The sequence below is a fragment of the Leptonychotes weddellii genome, chromosome 3 (assembly GCF_054177405.1).
Source record: "Leptonychotes weddellii isolate Sample4059 chromosome 3, ASM5417740v2, whole genome shotgun sequence".
Classification (NCBI taxonomy): Eukaryota; Metazoa; Chordata; class Mammalia; order Carnivora; family Phocidae; genus Leptonychotes; species Leptonychotes weddellii.
The window spans coordinates 114,882,130-114,907,590 of NC_138371.1; the positions used below are offsets into that span (position 1 = coordinate 114,882,130).

A 25,461-nucleotide genomic window follows, 5' to 3' on the forward strand; every position below is an offset into this window, starting at 1 on the left:
TGAAGGAAAAAAGAGTATACATATACAGTATTAGTGAACACCTTCAACTTAATATTCATTGAAGAAGCAGGACTTTTTGCAATTTTAGCTTTGCCTAGATTATTTAAAGTCCTATGTAGCATAGAAAATAAATTACAAAAATAGTTTCAAGTCTATAAATTAAACCAATGGGTTTAACTTTAGTACCCAGGGAAAAATTTTAAACTTCTTAGTATACAGTTTGACCAATCTTTGGTTTTAGAAAGAGGAATTATTTTTGTTGTTATTGATGTTGTTTTTAGAGTTAGTATTTCTGACTAGTCAGTTGAACCCTTTTATTCTCTATATGTTGTACAAGTTGGTCATGAGTGAAAGCAAGGAGTTGTAGAAAAAAAAATGAAGAGAAGCAAAGAACATGGATCAAATACAAATTGCATAATCACTTTGTGATTTTAAGTTGATCATTTTGGTCCACCATCCAAAACACTGAATGTTTAGAATTTAATTCAGTGTCATTTGTCTGTTAAGAAAAATAATAGTGACTGATATTTCTGGCTTTCCTAATAGTTTCATAATCATGAAAGAAGAGCAATATTTTCTGTCAAAAAAATGATGACAAGATCTTAAATTTAGTTTGTATTTCCTTACCATTATCAGAATGTGGAGTTAATTTACTAATTACTGGTTTACTAATTACTAAATTACTAATTTTTTTTTAAAGATTTTATTTATTTATTTGAGACAGAGAGAATGAGAGAGAGAGCACATGAGAGGGGGGAGGGTCAGAGGCAGAAGCAGGCTCCCTGCCGAGCAGGGAGCCCGATGCGGGACTCGATCCCGGGACTCCAGGATCATGACCTGAGCCGAAGGCAGTCGCTTAACCAACTGAGCCACCCAGGCGCCCTAAATTACTAATTTTTTTGTTTGTCTCATAATACTGATCATACTGTAGTATTCTCAGGAGGCTTTTATGCATTTTCCTATACAGTGTACCATGAAAATGGTGTTTATTGAAATTTATGCTCACATATATTTGTTGTCAAAAATCAGACAATAAGAACAGTTGATGACTTTAATTGTGAAACTTAATTCTAGCCACACTTTTGAATATATTGAATATAATTCTTAGTTAAGACTCTGAAATTTAGTATAATATCTATATAGTTAGCTTAGTTCACATGAAGGCCTCATTAGTGCATCAGTAAGTTCTTTTCTAGCAAGGGAAAATGGTTTTTAAGTTATAATCACTACAGTATTTTATTCTTTGACTCCTGGGATTTTGATCTATAGGAAGGGCTCCAAATATTTTAAAAAACAAATTATAACATGATTCCTTAATGAAAATTCTAGAAGGTTGGTATAAATAGTTTATTTCCTTAAGTCATTCCTGCCTAACCTAGTACTGAGTTAGGGCTTTTACAGAGACATCATATTAGTTTATTTATTAAAATGCTTCCTTAGGTATCTGCTAGGAAAATATATTTATTTTATAAAATAGAATATGCATAATTTTAGTATATGAACTATATAAATATAAATAATTTATATATTATTTGGGCAGAGTTACTCTAATGAAATAAAATAAACCGTCTAAATATTTGATATTTAATCTTAATCATATGTAATTTATAAAAGGAATATCTCTTCTAAGGACTTTGCTTCTAATAAAATAAATATAATTTTTAATATATTACTTTGTGTTTCAATTTTACATTGTATTTTTATTTAATTTTAATAATTTCCTTTTCTTGTACTTTTTTGATCTGTTGTCTGTTTTGTCTAATGCATGTCCAGGGTTCTAAGGTTAGTATTACTTCAGTAATTTTCAGGTTTTCAGTTTTCAGTTTTATTTTGCTTATTTATGAAATTTTTGACTTGGTTATATTTTGAGTTTCCATACCATCTTTAATATTAGACCTATCTTTGGTATATTTAAAATATTAATTAAAAGGACTTTTTCTCAATGCATTGATGAATTATTATTCACAATAACCTTTAGACTAAACTATTGTAATATAATGAAAACAAATTTCATTCATATGTACAATCAGATGTTAATTGGTTCCAATGAAAGGAAATTGGATGGGATATATATTATTTTAGGATTTAATAATAATCATATGTGAGTGATCTTTATTGTTAAATGTATGTTATAATGTTTATATAACATTTCAGCAAAATTATAAATTACTTTTATATGGAATTAATTAAGAACTCCCTTTTTGGTTTTTTGTGTTAAGAATGCTTTTTAAAATTTTATTTTGTTTAGTCAAAAATAACAGTTTGGCAAATTACATGGCTGATTAATAATTCTGTTAATAATTTCTGTATGTAATTTAGTCATTTAAAAATGAAAACATATTTTGAAGTTTAGACCTAGTAGACCACAAAAGACATGAAAATAAGACCATTAACTAATAAAGTGATAACTAATAAATAAATCTTACAATTTGAGTAATTCAAAATGATGAATTTCTTTGAGAATGCATCTATAGATATTATAGAATTCTAATATTTTTGAAAATTTATTTAGAACATTTGATAGACCTAAGCAATGGCCAGATCTTCCATTCCATTATAGGCACTTGTAGTAACTGAGATTTAAGAGTTCTTATGTAAAGTTTTTTTTTTTTGCTTTTTAATATGAACTATTGTGTTGTAATCACAGATTTTTAATTCATGCTATGAAATAATGCTGTATATCAATGAAGTGCTAGGAAATAAGGAATCTGTATTTAAGAAATCCAAGTAATGAATTATTTCTTTAGACCACAGATACTGAATTGTCATAATGTAAATCAACAATTGAAAACAAATTTTTGTCTTTTCAAGCTCATTTTAGAGAGAATGGTTTTAACACTATTTTGCTGTTAAATGGAAGGAAGAAAGGTTGTTACATTTTATACTCCATTTAGAATGGAGTTTAGTTATATAGTGCTTGCAGTAGTCACCTATCATTTTTATTATCCATCTTGTGCTCAAGAAGTGTTTTAAGAGTTGTGTTGTTTTTTTTTTTTTATCAGTGTTTCCTGCTGACATTTCCATTTTAATGTGAGCAGGAATCTGTTTAGGTAGACTGATGGGCATAAACAATATCAAAATGGAACATTAAATAGGAGTAGATACCTGTAATATATGCTTACGTTGTAGTTGAATTTATCATTTGGTAAAGAAGTAAGGTTAATCAATATGGCTAGTGTGCCCATTTTCAGAAAATTTAAGCAGTAGTACTTTTTATTTATAAAGCACTTCTTACTTTTCTCTGCCCCTTGTGGCACTGAGAAAATGAGGCCTAGTTATAATGAACCAAAATAATTGAAATGTTATATAATACAGAATGAAAACTAAAATAAGAAATGTTGCTGTTGCTTATAAAATACAAAGTTACACATCTCCAGAAATACTACTTTGTGACATTCCCTTTGAAAGCATGAAATTGTATTTTATCATAGACAATATTTTAGTGAAAGTATAGTTGTACCTAACTAGAATGTTACTGATGCTTCTTATTGCTAGTGTCTTATAGGTCACAAATTAATATCTTTAGAGGAATTAGTGATTTTCTTGATTATTTTTACTCTAGATTTTTATTGTATGTATGAGATACCTAGTGACTTAGTTTATTCTGAAATGGGTAAGAAATTATTATGTGTTCTCATTTAACAGTTGTCTCATTTTGATGCCGATTGGAAGTGCCATATATCTTTACTATTACTCATCACGCATTTATACTAAAGAGAAGTTAAAGCATATCTTTTAATAAATGAGAGTGAAGATTTTAGGAAAGTATCTATTTTATATCTTTATTAATAAAATAAGACAAAAGTAGTAAAATATAGATGTGTAATTATTCCTAAATATCTTTATGAAATGATCTTAAGTTTGGAATATAGTTTTGTGAGACATTTAAATTTATCCTTCATTTTAAAAATGGACTTTTCCTTTATTCAAGGATAATTCATAGGTAAACTAATTAAATTTAACAACCAGTTCTTTTGATATGTGGAATCAGTTTATAATTTATAATTTATTTTGTTTAGAAAATATACTAGATATGCTGAACTACTGTTTACCTGTAGCATGTATGTATATGTATTATATTTCCAAATTTTAAGCAAGACTTAAATCTTCTACTTTTTTAAAGACGGAATTGGAAAATATTGAAGTGACACAAGGCATGTCAGCTGAGACAGCAGTAACTTTCCTCAGCCGATTGATGGCTATGGTTGATGTACTTGTATTTGCCAGCTCTCTAAATTTTAGTGAGATTGAAGCTGAAAAAAACATGTCTTCTGGAGGTTTAATGAGACAGTGCCTAAGGTTAGGTAAGTCTGTTAAGAATAATGGTGCATGTTAAATAATTACCTACAGTTTAGTTTTTTGATGCTCTGTGGTACGTAAAGTATTGATGATACAAGTTAATGATTATGTTGTATAGAGATTACATTGTAATTCTTGAGAATTACTAAATTAAAAAAAATTGTGCTATCATCACATTGGAGATTTCATGAAATTGATCATCTTTAATGGATTATAATTTGAAATGAAGTCAAATATATTTTTAATTATTTCAAAATCAATAGGACTGTAACATTTTTCATTGACATGATTTTAATGTAAATCCCCTTAGGACTCCTGTTTTGGTAAACTAATATAGAAGATAGTTGTCCTGACCCACAAATATGTTGGAAGACCAGTGACATAGTTTTTATACACAGAATGCCAAAGGATAAAACTGACTATTCCAATGTCACTGTTTCTCAGAGTAAGCAGTTAACACTAACAAACGTTACTTTACTATACTGTTCATTTACGACCCTGTGTTGCAAAGAAAAGTTAGCATTGAAAACTCTTAGTAAATTTAGTCCATCTCTTTACATCCATTCTTACATATCCTACCTTTCTTAAAGGGGAAATTTATTTATACTACTTAGACTTTACAAGGGACCAGCAAGCAATCGTTTTTATACTTGCCTTAGAGCATGAGTAGGACAGAAGAAAGTAAGGCATTACATAGGAAGAAGTTTCTGACGTGTACTCTTTTTAACCATAATTTTAAAAATTATATAAATATCTACACGTGTATAGTTTCAGGGGATAAATTGTTCTGATCCAAGGTAGGAATAATAACTTGCTTTAAGAATGATGGAATGAAACCTACTTTTTTCCTTTTGTATTTCTTAAAGATGGGCAGGTTAAGTGGAATCATTTCATAATCATTCTAATGGAGAGATTGACCACATTGACATCTCTCTGACAATCAACAGGTGTGGCATAATTTACTGTGGCCGCTATGGACATATCCATTGATAATTAACAATAGCTGACAGAGTTAATTCTGGGACAGAGAAATTTTTTTAAGTACCTCAGTATCTTAAAACCAGCATTTATTTGGTTATTCTGAGCTTTTATTTCTGAATATATTTCAAAGTTATACTGCTAATTTCATTTTTATCCCAGTATTTCCTAGCCAATTTGTTTTTTTGTCATCTACAGGAAAGTTTTATAAGTGAATAATAACAAAGCAATTATATATCAATATGTGCTGTCTACTGTTCTAAGCACTTCATAAATATATTAATGCAATTAACCCTCAGCAGTCCTGTAAGGAGGTTACTGTTTATATTCATTTTACTTATGAGGAAACTGAGGCACACAGAGTTTAAGCCGCTGGCCCAAGATCACATAGTTCATACGGGGCAGAGCCAGGAGTAAAATTCAGGTGGTCAGATTCCAGAACCTGTGCTGTTTATTACTATATGACTTTTTAAAGTAAGTAAATAAGTGAAAAGCTTGTACGTGTGGAATGCTTATTGACAGGGCTGTAGACTTTCCCACCACACAGAAAGGTGGGTGTTGGGACTCAGACTGTCTGCACTGCGGTGCTCTGTCACTTCCTGAAATGGGGAGCTGTGCTCAGTTAGTCACCAAGTAGTCATGTTACTGAAGAAGTCTTGTCAATCAGAACAGCTTATCAAATGTGAATATGAAGTTTCAAAAAGTTTTTATTGATCTGTGAAATTCAGGATTTTAAACGATGGAGGGGGCATATATTAGGAAGGGATATATTGGGAGCTTCAGTAATATTCTGTTCCTGCAGCTGATTGGTAGTGTATGGGTGTGTTGTTTTTATTTTTTAACTACACGTTTTATATGTACTTTTCATTACTGTATTTCATAATTTTTAAAAATATTTGTTCTAGTTGGTTTTAGGAATAATGAATGGAGAAAAGGGAAAGAAAAAAAAAGCTAGCAACTCTTTTCAACATATCAGAGTCAAGAACTTATATTAATAATATGCTTTTGGTTTTTAAATAGTTTGTTGTGTTGCTGTGAGAAACTGTTTAGAATGTCGGCAGAGACAGAGAGACAGGGGGAGCAAATCTTCCCATGGCAGCAGTAAACCTCAGGAAGCTCCCCAAAGTGTGACCGCCACAGCATCTTCAAAGGTAATTAAACATTTTCTATGTTAAATATAATGTACCTTAAAATTTGTTTTTTTAAGTCTGAGAAAAAAGTAACATGGTATTGTGTAAAGAAAGAGAAAGGATTTAGTAATCAGACCGCTGTAGGCTTCTTCGGTGCTGGCTTTTCTTCTTCATAATTGTATTACCAAGATTATTTAACCTGAGACTTGCATTCTTTGTTTATTCAATGAAGGTACTAATAATTCTACTTCATAGGATTTTTGTAAGGATATCAGTACACATTGCTCTGAAAGTTCTTAGTTATTACTATTTTTCATAGTTAAATATTTTCACAGAGCTCAATATATGAATTATACTTTTTAAGTGGATATGTTTTTGGTGGTAGATACTCCCATAATATTATTGAATGCCCAGGAAATGAATGAATAGTGTATTTTGGAATATACCAGTAATTCTCATTTTAAATTAGCTCTTTATCACATGTTTAACTGACCCTTTGCATCACATCAAAGTTTTATTAACATGACTTTTATGGTCCTGCATGACTGACCCTGGCTTACTTCTCCAACAGCAGCTTTATCCTCTTACCCCCTTGCTTTTGCCATTTTAGTCACATGATAGACTTTAGCTCATCAGAGAATCTTTTTTTTTTTTTTTTTTTGTCTTCAGACTTTTTCATAGGTTCCCTTTGCTTGAAGGGTCCATCCTTAACTTTTCATCCAGTTAAAATCCATTTGACTCTTGGCTTCAGCTTAAGTGCTACTCTTTGGGGAAAATGTTTTCAGATACCCTCACTGCCACCCCAGTCTAGGGTAGTTTCCTCTATTTGATATTTTCATAAGACCCTGTATGTCTCATATCACACACTACACTTGTAACTAGATGTTTGATATTGACAAACCTTTTTTCTGCTCAGTAAGTGAAGACATGAAATAGAAGTTTAATTCATTTAAGTAGTTCTGTGGCTTCAAACTTCTGTAACTTTCAAACAGAACAACCATATATTTAATATATATTGTAGCCTCTTTTTCAATTCTGTCAGAAAACATTCCTATAATAATCAGACCATATTTTATTGCTAACAAGTCTCCAAAGTGTTCTCCATTGCTTAGAAAATTGAATATGAACACATCAGCAAGAATGCCTCATGTTATTTGTGAAGGCATAGTAGACTGTAAGTTACTTGAAAGTATGTACATACCTATCCATCTTTGTAATTCCAGAGCATGTATGTATTACACTGACAGTACTCTGTCCAAAGAGCAGTGACTCTAGAATCAAACAGGTCTGAGTTTGTATGCTGGCTCTACCCCGTAACTAGTTTTGTGACCCAAGACAAATTACTTAGTCTCCTGTGCCTCAGTTTTCCAGGCTTTAAAATAGATACAAATCTTAATTTACAAGGTGTTTCTATGAACTAAATGGAAAGCAGTAATTAAAGTTCTTAGTTAATTCCTGACACACAGTGAACTTTCAATTAATAGTAATTCCCTTCCTCTCTCTAGCAGGTCTATATACTCATGAAATGAATAAATAAATTAGTATTTTTGAGAGCTTTGATCTTAAAGTGTCTGTAATGAATTCACTAGATAATAGGGAACTTTTCAAGACTGTCAAACTAACTATTACTCTGATTGCAGAACATGGAGAGAAAAGTCCAATGTGAAGGAATTTTGTAGTAATTTAGTTGAACTAGGCACTGTCTCTTTAGCAAGAACCTTGGCAATGAAAAATGGTTAATAAGCTATAGATGCAGAAATATTAGGGGAAAAGTGGACTTGGTAAGAAAACACATTTTAAGAAAGCGAGTCAGTGGACCTGGCGAGGGAGGGTTTTTTTTTCTCCTTGTGTTTATGCATTTTTTATGTGATTTTAGTAAGTGAACCATAGATAATTTTGATGAATACTAATCTGTGTAGACTTGCCTGAGTCATACATCTTCATTGGACCTCACTTTCTATACTTTGTAAAAAAGAGCTTTACCCATAAAAAAGTCTTTATAAAGATCAAATTCAATTGTGGATATGGAAATACTTTATAAAATGTAAAATGATATATGTAAGTTCAAATATTTATAAATTTCTTCATCTGTGCTGTAAATTGTGTCATTTTCATCTCTGCTGTAAACAATGTGTTATTTTCTTTAATCATCCTGTGATAAATATTATTAGCTTATTATTTAGATGATATAGCTGAGGTCCAGAGAGGCTAATATCTCACCTAAGGTCATATCCTGGTAAGTCATGGAATTATAATGGAAACCAAATAACTAAGCCATATTCTTTTCACTATCCTGTGCTGCAGAGGAATCGAACATCTTAATTTAAGAGTGAAATATCATAATTGAGGTGTATAGAAGATTAGAAGGAAGTCTATTTTTAATTAGAGTAACAAGTTATTCTATTTGCAGGAATTGTATTTGGTACTCTATGTATATGATCTAATTAATCCACACAATTCTTAAAATGTTGTATAAGTGATAAAGTACTAGACTGAATTTCAAGGAACCTTGTTCTCTCACTAGTTTGCTATGTGAGACATTAACTTAAAATTTGTAAGGTTTTGTATCTTCAACTTTAAAAAGGATTTTTGGTCGTTATGATCTTTAATGTCTTTCAGCTTTAATATTAAGGCTATGACTGCATTTTTTTTGTTTACCTTTTTTAGGTTTTTGTAGGTTATAACATATTTATACATATAAAATCTCATGCAATGTAATATAGTAATCTCGTATGTTATAAAAGCATGATGGACAAATGAACCCAATGACTCAAAGAGATTTATTAAGTAGAGATTGGGAAAGTGAGACTCAGAAAATTTTAGTAACAAGTCCAAGGTTACACAGCAGAGTTTGAGCTCAAATCCTCTGAAGTCCAAGATCAGTCTCTTTTCCACGTCAGTCTTACTACTTTTCTGAGTCTATTGTGGTAGTTGTGGTGATGAAGAACAAGAACACTACAAGTAGGTGAAACTGTGACAATAGCAGAGAGGAGAACAGAAGAAGTGTCTTGTCGTAGAGTGCTATTGTCAATAAATGTTACTCAGTGATGGGGAGGTAATGCCTAAAGATACTAGAAATTACTCTCCTATATTAGTTTCTGTATTATGCTATTTTCTCTTTAACAATTCTCTTTCTTTTTTAAGACTCCATTAGAAAGTGTTCCAGGTAACCTTTCTCCTATTAAAGATCCTGATAGACTTCTTCAGGATGTTGATATTAATCGCCTTCGTGCTGTCGTCTTTCGGGATGTGGTAAGTTATATACCTGCTTGATTTCCCAGGAAAAAAAATCTTCCACTATCATTTGTGTAAAAAAATTTAAATTTTATAAGAAAGCTGCAAGTACAACTAAATGTCCTAATGTCAGGAATTGTAGGTTTAGGACATACTTCTGATTATAGAATGATTGAGCCTTTGCTTTCTCTGAAAGCTTATTGATACGTCATTTTTTTAGGTGATGTAAAATTTTGATTTAGTTTGTGTGTATACTAAGACTGGGGATAACCTTGAAAAATTATGATTCACTTTGTGTTGAATCACCTACTTTTCTCTTTTGTATTCCTTGCTCCATTTCTAGGTACTATGTTGTTATTATCAACGTTCCTTGTACTATGGATAAAAGGAATTAATTCACTAAGGTGTTACTGGCAATTACTTTTTTGAGGGGCAGCAATTACTTTTGAAAGAAGATCTGCGTTTTAAAAATGATAGGTATTTATGAGAAGTTGAGTTACAAAAGTAGCTTTGTAAAGCTTAAGGAAAAGATAGCTTATGGGGATGGTTTCTTGGAACACCCCAGTTACATGATCACTTATTCAAGTAAAGATAAGATTGGCCTTTTCACAAATCACGTAGAAACATATATAGTATTTTACAGAAGATTCAATATTGACATTACTCCTTAACATAGTTATTGTTTTCCAGCCACTTTGGAGTCTGTTTTTCTTATTTTAATTGATGATTTATGAAACACAGAAGAAAATTTATTTATTTATTTTAAGTAGGCTCCACACCCAGTGTGGGGCTTGAACTCAGGACTCTGAGATGAAGAGTAAGAAAGTCTGTATTTTAAATTTATATTTAACAATAAATTGGATGAGTACTTTGTACTTTAGAAAGTGGTTAAAACGTATGTAAGTCACACAGCATAATACTGCATGGTAGGAATCTGCAACAGAAAAATTGTCACTCTCTTTAATATGTATCAGTTCTTACAAATTACTAGAAAAATTACAAACATAGCAACAGAAAATTAGATAGCGGATATTAAATATAAAAGATAAGGTAACAAATACATGATGAAGTCAGTATCACCAGTAGTCAAAGGAATGCAAATTAAAATGAGATATTTTTAGTATTAGATAAATAAAAATTTTAAATAATACCCAGCATTGCAAGGGTGCATTGAAACATGCTCTGTTATATATCACTGGTAGATGTTTAAATTGGATAAACTTCCTGAATAGTTCTTTTGCATTATGTGTTAAAACTCTTACAAATATCGACGCCCTGTGACCCAGTGGTTCTACCCAGAAGTTATCTGACTTTATGTGCTCATCAAAGATGCCTACAGGAAAATTGGCAATGTTACAAATACCTAACAGTAGAGTTTCAGCTTAATAGATTATAGTATATGCATTCAGTGGGACACTACGCAGCCATTAAAATCGTATTTTTGAGGGAAATTTTGTGACATAGAAAAATGGTCATTATATATTTTAAGGGAAAGCAGCAGTATACAAAAGTACTTATATTACACAAATCTACATTTTTATGTTGAGCGTATGTACACGTACATGTGTACCTTTAAAAAAAAAAGACTAGAAAAAATATACCAAGGGCTATTAATGATTATCTCTAGGTAAACAGTTTTTATTTTATACTTTAGTCTTTTATACTTTTTTTGTGTTTTCAAATGTTCTGTAATAAACCCATATTTCTTTTGTAATTAATAAATAATAAAATAGTTTTTTAAAAAATGGAGATAAAATGCATGATAGTATAAAAATCATGATGTAAGAGTCTTATAATAATCTGGACTCTAATCCAGTTGTGGAAAAAAAAAATCACTAACAGGTTCATCATTTAGAAGTTAGAATTACTCATCCTGAAAAAATGTGCTATGGAAAGAATGTTTTTCAAATGAAAAATGTTTAAAACATGGAGCATATCCTCATCTCCAAGAGGCACACTCAGACCTAACATAGAAGAGGTTTATGTTAAGTGTGACATTATGTTTACATTGTTAGTAAATTCTGTATTAGGTTATTATGGTAGATTATGATAATTTTTTCTAAGACTCCTAGATGTTAAATATGTTGGATAACCCAGCAGTGGTGTCTAGCTTTCTTCCCGAAGGATGGGAATTAAGTATTCCCAGATGTACCTTCCAAACATCATTAAGGTAATACAACTTGTGTTTGTTGAGTTTATAATGTGTTTCAGACACTTAATATGTATTATCATAAGCTTCCATTTAAGGGTTAAGAGAAATTTAAGACTCAGAAATTTTAAGATCCCCCAGGTAATATGAGGTGGTGAGAACCTTAAGGTAGACCTCTCCAAAGTATTCTCTTTTTCATCAGCATATTTCATAGATTCTAAGATACTGTTTTCACTTTTATTTTTTATTTATTTATTTATTTATTTATTTTTAAGTTTTTATTTAAATTCCAGTTAGTTAACATACAGTGTAATAATTAGTTTCAGGTGTACAATGTAGTGATTCAACACTTCTGTACACCACTTGGTGCTCTTAACAAGTGCATTCCTCCCATCACCTGATGGAAGTGTTTGACAGTTGATATATTTTAGAATCAATTGTAGATATCATGCTAAGAATTATACTTGACTTTTGAAATTTTTGTGAATCAGTAGTCATTTTTAATTGCCTTAATTTCACAAACAAAGGAGATTAAAAATTAGGTTTTTAAGGAAAACTATATGTACATTGTATACATATATATACACAATATGCAATAAATGTATCTTGATCTTGCTTTTTTTCTCTTATGAAGACATTGCTGGTTTAAACTCACATGAACTGTTTAAATCTAGGCAAAAGCGTTGTGTGACAAAATTTGCTATGCGGTAAGAAATAAAATTAGACTTTAAAAATCAACACTTGGGGTGCCTGGGTGGCTCAGTCGTTAAGCGCCTGCCTTCAGCTCAGGTCATGATTCCAGGGTCCTGGGATCGAGCCCTGCATCGGGCTCCCTGCTCGGCGGGAAGCCTGCTTCTCCCTCTCCCACTCCCCCTGCTTGTGTTCCCTCTCTAGCTGTCTCTCTCTCTGTCAAATAAATAAATAAAATCTTTAAAAAAAAAAAAAAAATCAACACTGTTTTCAGTGTTCCCAATAAACTAAAATTTGAAAACAAATTCAGTATTCTTCTATACTAGGTCCTTTATATACAAAATTATATAAACTGAAGTAATTTTAATCCTTAAAAGTTGATATAGAAGGTTTTTAACATCCTGGTTGAAGCATTAAAATTTTTAAAGGATTTCAGAGTTAATTATATTACTGATTCAAGATTGAATAGTGGAGGGACCCATTTCTGAAGCAGATGGGGGAAACATAAGAGTTTATGTCTTCATAATAATAAAATATGTAGAGGCCTGGGTGGCTCAGTCGGTTAAGCGTCTGCCTTCGGCTCAGGTCATGATCCCAGGGTCCTGGGATCCGGCCCCACATCGGGCTCCCTGCTCACGGGGAGCCTGCTTCTCCCTCTCTTTCTGCTGCTCCCCCTGCTTGTGCTCTGTCCCTCTCTCTCTCAAATAAATAATAAAATCTTAAAAAAAAATAATAAAATATGTAGGCAAGACAATTAATTTGTATAAAAATTTACTTGTTCTTCAGATGTTGTGCTTCATTTTTAAAGATAGAACTCTCTGGGAATAAGCAGCACAATTGGTTTGCAGATCTGGATTTGAAAAGAAAAGGCAACTGTTTTCATGCCATATATATGGGAGACGTTAGCTTGGCTAGGACACTTCACAATATCTGTTGTTTGCAACTCTGCAACTTTGTAGTTAACATGCATTCATTCCACACATGCTTTTTAATTGCCTGGCACTGAGTTTCCAGTGGTGGAAATGTAAATGTTGTAGAATATCACAGTCCATCACAGCTTGAGCTATGTTTGAATTCATTCCTGGTCAGTATCTTTGTTGATAGGATTGCACTTCATTTTCCTTTATAATAACTATTTAAGTATTTGATTTTGTCCCCTCTCTCTATATTTATTCCATCAGCATTATAATGCACAGAGTATGCATTTCCAACACTTTTAAGAAACTATATCTCTAGGAAAGCTGCCTGTCACCCTCAGAGTATGAGATACTAAGTTTATGATATTTCAGAACAAATTTAATCTGTTTTGGTAGTTTTCTGTATTAGCTGTACTAATCCCATTTCATAGTATTAAATTATTAGTAAATATTTCTTGTTTGATTTCTTTTCTGACAAATGCACATACATTCTGAATCTTGTTTGCATTTTGCTTAAAGGAAGTAAAAATAAAAAGTGCCTTGAATGGAGTTGCTAGACTTTAATGCATGTCTGCTTTCCTTATTCATATCATACATTTTTTTACCTATTATCTGTGGGCCACAGTAAATACTTGCAGTTTTGGTTTGAAGTGTCACCTTTACCTAGCTTAGAAAAGGGCTTTATAACCATTTACATTTGATTCCTTCGATACAGGCTAATTTGAAAGTGGTATTAGAGGTTATAAGTTTGCCTCCTTATCGGTTTTTCCCTATAATAGTTATCTAGGCTTTCAAGGTTACATGCAGCTCTTTATATTTTACAAAGCATACTTACAGAGTTATCTTTTCTACTAGACTGCATTCTGCTTTTTTTTAAGATTTACTTATTTATTAGAGAGAGAGAGAGAGGAAGGGCGTGGCCAGGGCAAAGGAAGAGGAACAGAGAGAATCTCAAGCAGACTCCCCTATGAGGGTGGAGCCCGCGACCCTGAGACCATGACTGAGCTGAAATTAATAGTCTGATGCTTAACCAGCTGAGCCACCCAGGTGCCCCTGCAGTCTGCTTTTTTGAAACTATTCTCTCTGTATCCTAACTTCACCAATTGTTTTCATACCTTTTACCAATTTCTTGCACTGGGAAAACTTCCATTTTTGTCATTGAGCTTTTGAAGTTCAGAGCCTCAAATATTGGCAGTGTTTTAGAGGTCATTTTTCCAGGGTGGAATAGTGGGACTGTTACTTATTTTTATTTATTTATGCAGTCAGAGGTTGCATTGACTTTTCTTAAGCTACCATATCATACTTCTAGCTCATATTGAGTTTGTATAAAGTTCAATTTTCTGTTCCCCCATTGTTTATGTTTCCCCTATTTTGTAGTCATATAGTCTCTTAAGGTAGTAATATGTTAGAATTGTACATGTATCTCAATTATAATTTTATTCTATTTTTTTTAAATTATAACATTTGGAACTATTGATTTTTATTCAGATATTATTCTTTCATCCTTATGCTTTCTGTGTATTTTATAAATAGACATATTCTGTAGTTATGGAAGTAATGGATAGTAATGGTGAAGAGGACAAAGAATAAAATTTTGTGGCATGAATGCAAAATTTTAACATTCTCATTTTTTGAAATTAAATTTCAACCTATAACTCATGATACATTTCTGGAGTTTTGTATTTATACTTAAATGATACTAATTAAATAACAATGTATACTTAGAAGTTTTAATAAAAGTTAAATGTCATATTTTGCCTCCATAAAGAAAATGAAATAGTAGTTTCTTATTCTCTGATAACTTCAAAAATTTGAATGTCAGAACTGCCTTTTCATTTTACACAGGATGATAGCAAGCAGGCACAGTTCTTAGCTCTAGCTGTTGTTTACTTCATTTCGGTTCTGATGGTTTCCAAGTATCGTGACATATTAGAACCCCAGCGAGAGACTGCAAGAACTGGAAGCCAACCAGGTAGAAACATCAGACAAGAAATAAATTCGCCAACAAGTACAGGTACTATTTTTTTTTAATTATTTGAATTTTTGTCATCATTTATCTCCTTTTTATTTCCTTTTTACATCCCATCCAGTTTTAAACTAGTCCTATTCATTATCATCTTAAATATTTATAAGTAGTTGGTATATAAATGCCAATTTAATACTCTTTAATTCCATAAAAATGTGTAAATTTCCATGATATTTGCTATATTCTCATTTTATCAGTGCAGTTTGGGTTTAATGTTTTCCATATGTTAATATAAATCATTTACTATTTAATATGCAAATAACTGATATATTTTAAATGTATTACTTTTTAACTTTTATGAACATGAAAGTAGATTCTTATAGAGTAATTCAAGACTAAGAATAAGCCAAAATATAAATCTTTATAGCCAAGTTCAAAGATAACTTCTTTCTTGCTTGCTTATTCTCTCTCTCTCTCTCGCTCTCACTCTCTGTGATTCTTTTGCAGTGTATAATTATTTAAGTATCTAAATATTCTGTCAGAGATTCATAATAAGCCAACATACATTTTAAACTTTATACCAAAGTTGCTTCAATTAAAATCAAAGACTTACAGACAACAATGAACCATCTTGGATCATATTATCTCTCTTATTTAGAGAAGATGCTCATGTTGTGGGAGTTCTTGCATTATCAGCTTTGCCTACTCTGCTTGAAAATGATAAACACATTTTCTGGCAACTAATATTTTAATATCATGGAGTGCCTTCTATCAGTTGCATTTCCTGCCATGCGTTTATAAAATTGTTTCTTGGTTGTTTGCAGTGTATCCTTGGTAATCTAGTGGTTATTTCATGTACCATTAGATTAATTTGTAGTTGAAATTGTCTTTCCTAAATAAATGCATATGATGTATAAATAAAATGGATATTTTAAAAAGTGAGTAGAAATAAGTGGTCAAATCTCTGCATCTTGTTTTCCCTGAGCATGTCATATCTCCTTTACCTTGCTTTTGTGGAAATATGGATTGTGTTTTAGCTATAATACTTTATTGTTGCATGCTACATTTACTTTGAACACATAAACATGATATTATTTCATTATAGTATACTTTTAACTTTATTCGTCAAATTAAACATTATCCTATCATTCCAGCTTATGTCTTTTGACCATTTAAAACATTAAGACTCTCATTATGTTAATCAACTTTTGCTTCATTTTTAATGCATTCATATCAGCTTTATATGTATAAAACAAGCAATACTTTAGTCAGCCTTCCAGTTCTAATTTTGTATGTGTATGTCTTTCTGTATGTTGCTAAAATTACTCTACTTAACAAGTGTATGATATCTCCTTTCTCTTAATACATAACCTCTTTCCTTCCCCCAGAGATGCAGTCTTTATTGCTAGTACTGTTTGCATGTTGCAGTAATATAGAGTTGTCATGGATCTCCAGTGGACCATGTTGCAGGTTGCTACATGCTGGCTCAAATTTGATTCCATGATTTTCTCTACAGTTGTGGTCATACCATCTATCCCTCATCCAAGTTTGAACCATGGATTCCTTGCCAAGTTAATTCCTGAGCAGAGCTTTGCCCACTCATTTTACAAAGGTAATATTGACCTCATCTCCTGACCTGTTTGGGTATTCGTATTTCATTAATTGTTATAAAATAAATATCCATAATGTAATTGTTTATAGACAAGTATACACCTCAGGTTTCATGGAGATATGATATGTTGTATTTTTATTTGGCTATTGAGAGTAAAATACAGTTTTTATATTTGTATTTCATTACATTTCTTTAAGTATCATCTGCAAATTATGGATACTTAATTTATATGTATAAGAATATTCACAGTGGTGGCATTCACTAGAGATTGCAGAAGAGCCACACCTTAGTAGGAGACTAAAGTAGCCCTAAAATGAAGGCTCCTCTAGACTCACAAGAAAAAAAGCTTAAAAACAAGCCTTGAAAACATCAAATTGATCTATAAGTTACTTAACTTTCTGTCAAAGTTCTACCTCTGTTTAAAGAAATACAAAAAAATTTTTCACCAAACGACATAAAATTCAATGTTAAGTATTCAATAAATAATTATTAAACATGTAAGGAAGCAGGAAAATGTGCTATATAAGGGGGGGGAAATCATTCAACAGAAACTGATTCAGAAAGGACAGTGATGGCAGAATTACCAGATAAGAACATTCAAACAGATATTGTAAGTATGTTCAAAATATTTTTCAATCTAAAAGAAATAGTGAATGTAATGAGAAAAAAAATGGAAGATTTTTTAAAAGAACCAGTTGGAGTTTTAGAGATAAAAAATAAAATAGCTGATATGATGTTTCTGGGTAGGGTTGACATGGGATTACTCTCTGCAGAACAAAGGATTGTAGTAGGCCGAATTCTGTTCCCCGTACCCATTCCACCCAAGATTTTCCCATGTACACACCCTGCATGATTCCTGGGACAGTGAATATGATGGATTTTGCTCCTGTGACTCTGTTGTATTACATAGCACAGTTGCTTTTAAGAGAAAGTGATTATCCATATAGTCCTGACCTAATTACATGAGACCGTAAAGGCAGAGCGTTTTCTCTGGCTGGTTACAGAAAAGGAAGTCAGAGAGACTGAGAGTGTGAAAGTGATTTGACTTGAAGGAAGTCCTTTATTGCTGAGATGAAGGTGACTGCAGTTCAAAGACCTGAGATCACCTTGTAGGAGCTTGAGAGCACAACCTGGCTGACAGTCAGCAAGTAAGTGGGAGACTTAGCCTACAACAACAAAGAACTGAATTCCTCCAGTAACTTGAGTGAGTTTAAAGAGGACCCTGCGCTCCAGATGATACCATAGTTCAGTGTTTTCTATATATTGGCTAATGATACAGAAGACCAACTTATAGAACAAATAAAGCAGTGAAGTATTTTTTGTTACAACTTGATGAATGCACAGATTTTTTTAATAAATGTGCAACCTTTGAACATGATGATGAAATAAAGGAAAAATTCAGCTTTATTGCTTATAAACATCTAGCTGTGAACTAAGAAAAATTAGATTAAATTAGATTAGATTAAAAGTCTGGAGGGTTTTTGTTTTTTTTTTTCTGTGCGTGTAGAAGGTGTTCCAAAGGCTTAGCTGTAGTGACTCGAAAATACTCTAGAATAGTTACCCAGATTCAGGAGCATATATCAGAATATCAGTGCACTTCTTTATCAAGGATATTTTCTTGTGAAAACAATATTAGCTCAACTGCACAGTGTTCTTGGTGGCATAATAAAATTTTGAATTACTTTAAGACTGTTGTGGTGAATTTGCTATTTTCTTTACTCTGTGATAATATGGAAGCTGATCACAAATAACTGTTATGGTATGCTGTGGTACAGTGGGTACTGAAAGGAAAAGTCCTGTGATGATGTTGGAACTGCAAAGTCAACTTTTGGTGTGTTTTACAGAATAAGAAACCAGTTTGATTCCACTCTTTAAAGACTAGTAGAACTCGCTTTTTTGTCAGATCTGTAAAATATTTTTAATGAATTCAGTACTTACACATGGGGAATGATTGCAACATGTCTTTTAGTAGCAGAAAAGATCAAAGGACAAAAAGAATCTTGGAAGCATACAATTTCTATAACATTTTTCATTACTTAATAATTATTATTTAATATAATTATCAAGAAAGTATCTTGATCTTTAAGGATGATTTTGATTTTGCTCGCCCTTGAAAATTTATCTCCTGACATTTTATGTATTTGATAGAATGTTTTGTGTTTAATTTTCCACCAGAAGAAGATTCATCCATGAGATTCATGGAAATGGAATTCATTGCTTTCATTGAAATATAATTTATATTTGATTATAACAATACAAGATAAGTTATTGGAATGGGGCATTGGTGAGCAATGAGGGAAATTTTGAAGATACAGTTTTTCTAGTTTCATTTTGGATAAAAGTTTAAAATGAATATTCGTTCCATGAACATACCTCTGTGACACTGCTTTCTCTACTCTGCATGATACTAAAATAAAACGAAAGTAGCTTAACTGTATGTTATTCCCATGAGTGGCATTATTGCCTGTTCAACTTGGATTAGATAAATTAACAAGCAAAAAGCTCTCATTGTCACATTATCAACTTTAAATATTTATATTCCCAGTGTTTGTATAAAACACTTATATAGGGGTCTCTTTTAGGGAGTCATTCTTCTGCTTCAAACTTTGTTTATGATGTGTAATGGGAAAAAATCACAAGTATAATAACATTTGTATATATTGGTCACCTATAAACACACTTTCAGTGAACAGCCTGATGAGCAGTTTTAAAATTATTTTCTTTTCCCAATATTATCTTTGTTCTGATTAAATTGAAATTTATTTTTTGTCTGTAGAGTCAAATAATAAAAACATTTGTGGTTTTATTTTGTGTGCTTAATTTTTTAAATTATTTTTAATTCATTTTCAAAATGTCAATCAGTGATGGTTAAAAAAAAAAGTAAATTTTCGCTTTGAGTTTGATAGTTTGAGATGCACTGATTTGGACTACTCTTCAACTCCTTCACACTTCACTTTCTTCTTTCAGCTCATTATTGAACCTTTTCAACAATGCCGAACTAGCTCTCTGGCCTCTTTTTTTTTTTTTTTTTATCTTTGATAGTCCCTCAGTTCAAAGTCTTATCCCTTTTTGGAGCATTGCCATAGTTTCTTCTTTGGACTTCTTTTCTTTAGTCATTAGTCTGTTACTGATGACAATAAAAAGTAACACTAATGTATATAATAAAGTAATGAAACATATTTAATATTATACATTCATATAATAAATATTTTATAATATATAACAAATATAATAAAGCTGTTTTTCTTTCTAAAAATTTCTAAAGGCTTCCTATGATTTAGGGGACAAAATTAAAATGTCTTACTTTATAGTGGTGCACTACTGTAGTTCTGATTTACCTGGATTATACAATTGCCTCCAAAGTAGTTTCTTTACCTCTTTTTTTACTCATCTTTATTCGATTTATTACAGTTTTGCTACAATTTGTTTTAAAATGTAAATGATATATATGTTTGTTTGTTTTTTTTTTACTTAAAATTTTCTGGTAGCATGTAGAGTAAAAATATCACATGGGCTTCGGATAATCTGACTGCTGATTATCTTTACAGCTTTTTCTCATATTATTCTTCCATTTGCTCACTATGCTACCACAATAAAACTGTCTTTCCCTTCCTTAATAATCACAAGTACTATCCTGCCTCTTGATCTTTGTATTTTGTTTCTGGTTTTTGGTTCTCTCTCTTTCCTATTTTTTGCATGACTGGTGCATTTTCATCCTTCAGGTGTCTCCCTGAAGGCATCCACTTCACAGAGGCTTTCCCTGACTGTTGTAGCTGAATAGCTTCCTCCCCATGACCAGCCTGTTCTCTACCACTACATCCTCTTCATTTCCTTTTTTGAATTTACACAGTTTATTTGTTTAGTTGTTTATTGGAATGTACTTCAAAGGCATAGTCCCTGACACCCGGCATGATGCTTGGAACTAAATAAATATTTGTTAGTAGATGAGTAAGCCAGTGAGAAAGCTAAACAATTTTTTTAAAACTTGATGGTAGCCATAAAATGTATTTCATTATCAAACATGCTAAAAACAGGGATAAGAAACTTTTATTGATAGCTTGGTCTAGAAGCTGTAGAAGCTTTATATTAATTATTTCACTTCAGGTTTAATAAGAATAAAGTTAATATTTAGGTGAACTTATAAATAAATATATTGGTTTTCCTCTAGTAATTCATTATTAGGGAAAAGAATTAACACTGGAAATAAAAAGTTAAGATAATGTAGTACTGGTAAAAGAATAGGCATATGGCATGATTGGTCTATAAATAGGCTGGAATTTGTATGAATGTTTCTTATAGTATAAATGTATTACCTATAGTATCATATACATTAGTATATAGTACTATATATGTTATATAGTATATTATAAATACAACTTTTCTAGTCAAAGGGAAGAGGAAGTATCATTTGGCAAATGGTAAAGGTTACCAAATGGGCAAACATTTGAAAAAATTAATTTATATCCTATCTCATATATTATGCCAGATATACTTCACATGCATTAAATTTAAAGGTATAAGTGAAACTGATCATAATTCAAGACAATTAAAGTTAATATTTGTATTAAAAAGGTGTTTTAAACTATAACATCAAAAGCTGAGGTTTAAAGTAAAAAATATGACTAAATAGAAGTTTTGTATATCTCCATGTCTGAAAATATCAACAAAATTTAAAACAAATGCAAACAGGAGAACTTTTACATGTATATGATAAAAGCTAATAGCCTTAATGAATAAAGAGCTCTTACAGATCATTTAAAAGAACGTATCATGCTAAGGGAACCATGTAGAAAGCATCAAACAGTTAACAAAAGAAAAGCAATGTACAGTACAGATAAGGAAAATATATTTAAATCTAATAACCAAATTTATATTGCAGCAAAAATATACCTTGATCCTGAGTGGCTCAGTCGGTTAAGCATCCAACTCTTGATTTTGGCTCTGGTCATCATTTCAAGGTCGTGAGATGGAGCTCCACATCAGACTACCCTGCTGGAGATTCTGTCTGCCCATCCCCCTCCCCTCTAATCGTGTGTGTTTGCTCTCTCTCAAATAAATAAATCTTTAAAAAGATACATATGTGTGTGTGTGTGTATATATATATATATATATATATATATATATACACACACACCATAATTTGCAAATTGGACAAAATTATGAAGGGTTAGAATGCAAAGATGTGCAGGTTACATAGCATAAAACTATAACCCTTAAGCTATAATTTTACTTTTAGAATTGTATCTTCAGGAAACAAGGTTATGCCAATAATTTATATAGAAATATTTTTACCACTCGGTTTTTATCTATTGTATGTTTAGAAATAAAGTTAATATTTATTAAGTAAATCATTACAGTCATATCAAATACAAAGCTTTTCAGTACTACAGATTTGTTATTTTCTCTTGCTGTTGGAATCATTTTTAATGTATCAATTGTAATCCTGTATGTGGATGCATTATAATTTCTCTTATAAGTACTCTAAAACACTGTCATCATAATATTTATAGAATTTTTATTGGATAATGATGTTGCATAATATATATTACATTTATTTACAGGTAAAAATCATGCCCAGGTATTCCTAGCAACTATCTCTTAAAAACGTCAACTTTTTGAAATAAGTGTCTGTTTTCAGTATTAGTAAAGGTACCAACAAAAGCTTCCCTCTCCTCTTCCTTTTTCTTCCATCCTCCAATTTAACCTTTCCTTCAATTTACTTTATGATTCCTAATTATATATTTGTTGAATAAATGAATGATTTCCTATTACATCCTAGTTGCTGGGGATATATAATAGTGAACACAACATCCCTGTCTTTAGGAAACTAACATTCTAGCAAGGTAGATACATTTATGGAAACCACACACTTAAACATAAAACTGCAAGTTATGCTGCATTCTAAGAATAAAATTACAGACTATTATGAGAAACTACAAAAGAAGAAACCTAATTTAATTTGGGGGTTGGGGATGACTTTTCATAGGAGAGACACTTAAACTGGAAACAAAAAGATGAATTCAGGGACATCTGGGTGGCTCAGTCGATTAAGCGTCTGCCTTACAGCTCAGGTCATGATCCCAGAGTCCTGGGATAAGAGTCTCCTTGCTTGGCGGAGAGCCTGCTTCTCCCTCTTCTTGCTGCTCCCCCTGCTTGTGCTCTCTCTCTCTCTCTGACAAATAAATAAATAAAATCTTAAAAAAAAAAAAAAAGATGAATTCAATGGGTTTGAGAAAAATGTTGGGGACAGTGGAAGTACATTCCTGAAATAGTAATCACTGTTGAGAGAAATTTCTTGGCATATTTTGGGAACATACGTAGATGGATAAGAAGGGAAAGAGAAACATTTAAAGAGTTCAGATAGGTAGACAGGTACCAAATCATGTAGAGTTTGAAAACTAAGGATTGGGTTTTTAAAATAATTAGAAGAGTATTGTATTAGTGTTCTATTGCTGCCGCATTACAAAATACCACAGACTTATTAGCCTAAAACAACACAAATATATTACCTTACGGTTTTATAGATGACAAGTCTAATATGGATTAGGCCAGGCTAAAATCAAGGCTTCAGCACTGTATGTCTTTCTGGAGGCTGTTGAGGAGAATCCATTTTCCTTGCCTTTTCAGCTTCTGGAGACCACCTATATTCCTTGGCTTCTGGCTTTCTTCCTCCTTCCTCCATCTTTAAAACCTGGAACAGTATTTCTTTCAGTCTGTTCTTCTGTAGTTACATCCTCCTCTGAGCACAGCTAGGAAAGGTTTTCTTCTTCTGTGGACTCATGAGATTAGATTGAGCCCACCTGGATAATCCAGGATAGTCTTCCCTTTGCAAAGCTCTCTCATTTAATGTCCTTCTTGTGTAAGGGGACAGTCATAGGTTATGAGAGTTAGGACATGGACATTTTTAAGGGGAGTGTTCATTATTTTGTCTACTATAAGTATCATAATCTGCTTACAATTTTACAAGAGCATTTTAGGTATAATGAAGGAATAGATTAAAGGGGGCATTGAGGGAATCTGGATAAACTGATTGGGGGCTGTTGCTCTCTAGGTAAGTGATGCTTTGCTTAACACCAAGCTGTGGTGGCAGTGGAGATTGAAGGGGAAGATAAATGAGACATACCATGGAGGTAAAAGTGAAAGTATATGGTAATAGATTGGATGTGGGGCCTAGAGTATGCCAAGTTTTCAAAGATAATGCCTGGCTATCTGTCTAAAGTTCTGAGGTCAAATGGCTATTTATCAAAGCAAACAATACTGGTAAGTAAGGTTGAATAGAATGACCAAGACTTCCATTTTCAATGTGTTAAATATTTTTCTTTCCTTTTTACCTTTGACTCCCTTCATGCATTTCTCCCCCCTGCCCCAGCAACCACAATCTATTCCTTCTTTGTATCTATGAGCTTGATTTTTTTTAAGATTCCACATATAAGTGATATCATATGATAATTCTCTGTCTGACTTACTTCACTTACCATAATGCCCTTGAGGTCTATCTATAGTGTCACAAATGACAAGATTTCATTCTTTTTAATGGCTGCATAGTATTCCATTTTGTTTATTTACCACAGTTTCTTTAGCGATTCATCCATTGATGGACCCTTAGGTTGTCTCCATATCTTGCCTATTGTAAATAATACTGCAGTGAATGTGGGGCTGCATTTATCTTTTCCAGTTAGTATTTTTGTTTTCTTCAGATAAATTTGTGGAATTGCTGGATCATATGGTGGTTCTATTTTTAATTTTTTGAGGAGCTTCTATACTGTTTTCCATAGTGGCTGTAGCAATTTCCATTCACACCAGAGTGCACAAGGGCTCTTTCCCCTTCACATCTTTACCAACATTTGTTATTTCTTGTTTTCTTTATAATAGCCATTCTAACAAGTATGAAGTGATACTGTGGTTTTGATTTTCATTTCCCTGATGATTAATGATGTTGACCATTTTTTATATATATTTGGTGGCCATCTTTATATCTTCAGAAAAATGTCTATTCATATCATGTGCTTTTTTTAAAAGTGGGGTTTTTTTTACTTTTGAGTTATATTGAGTTCCTTATATATTTTTTGTATTAGGCCCTTATTGGATATATAATTTACAAATATTTTCTCCCATTTAGTAGGCTGCCTTTTTGTTGATGGTTTCCTTTGTTATGTAGAAACAATTTAATTTGATGTAGTCCTATATGTGTATTTTTGCTTTGTAGCTTTTGCTTTTGGTATCAGATTTAAAAAATCATTGTCAATACCTATGATGGGGAGGTTACCATGTATGTTTTCTTCTAGGAGTTTTATGGTTTCAGATTTTACATTCAAGTTTTTAATCCATTTTGTGTTAATGTTTGTGTATGGTATAAAATAGTTGTCAAGTTTCATTCTTTTACATGTGACTGTCCAGTTTTCCCAACATCATTTATTGAAAGGACTGTCCTATCTCCATTGTGTATTTTTAAGTCCTTTGTTGCAAATTGACCATGTTGGCATGGG

At 31.8% G+C, this 25,461-nt stretch overlaps 1 protein-coding gene across 1 annotated transcript in view; it reads left to right on the top strand.

Moving 5' to 3' along the window:
- The window catches only part of NBEA (neurobeachin), a 609,173-nt gene that overhangs the window by 184,361 nt on the left and 399,351 nt on the right, over positions 1-25,461 (top strand). The window contains exons 21-25 of the mRNA XM_081815498.1: positions 4,124-4,304; positions 6,298-6,428; positions 9,552-9,659; positions 15,243-15,411; positions 16,880-16,975. Coding sequence (XP_081671624.1) covers positions 4,124-4,304; positions 6,298-6,428; positions 9,552-9,659; positions 15,243-15,411; positions 16,880-16,975 — 685 coding nt within the window. The remainder of the gene's footprint in view (positions 1-4,123; positions 4,305-6,297; positions 6,429-9,551; positions 9,660-15,242; positions 15,412-16,879; positions 16,976-25,461) is intronic.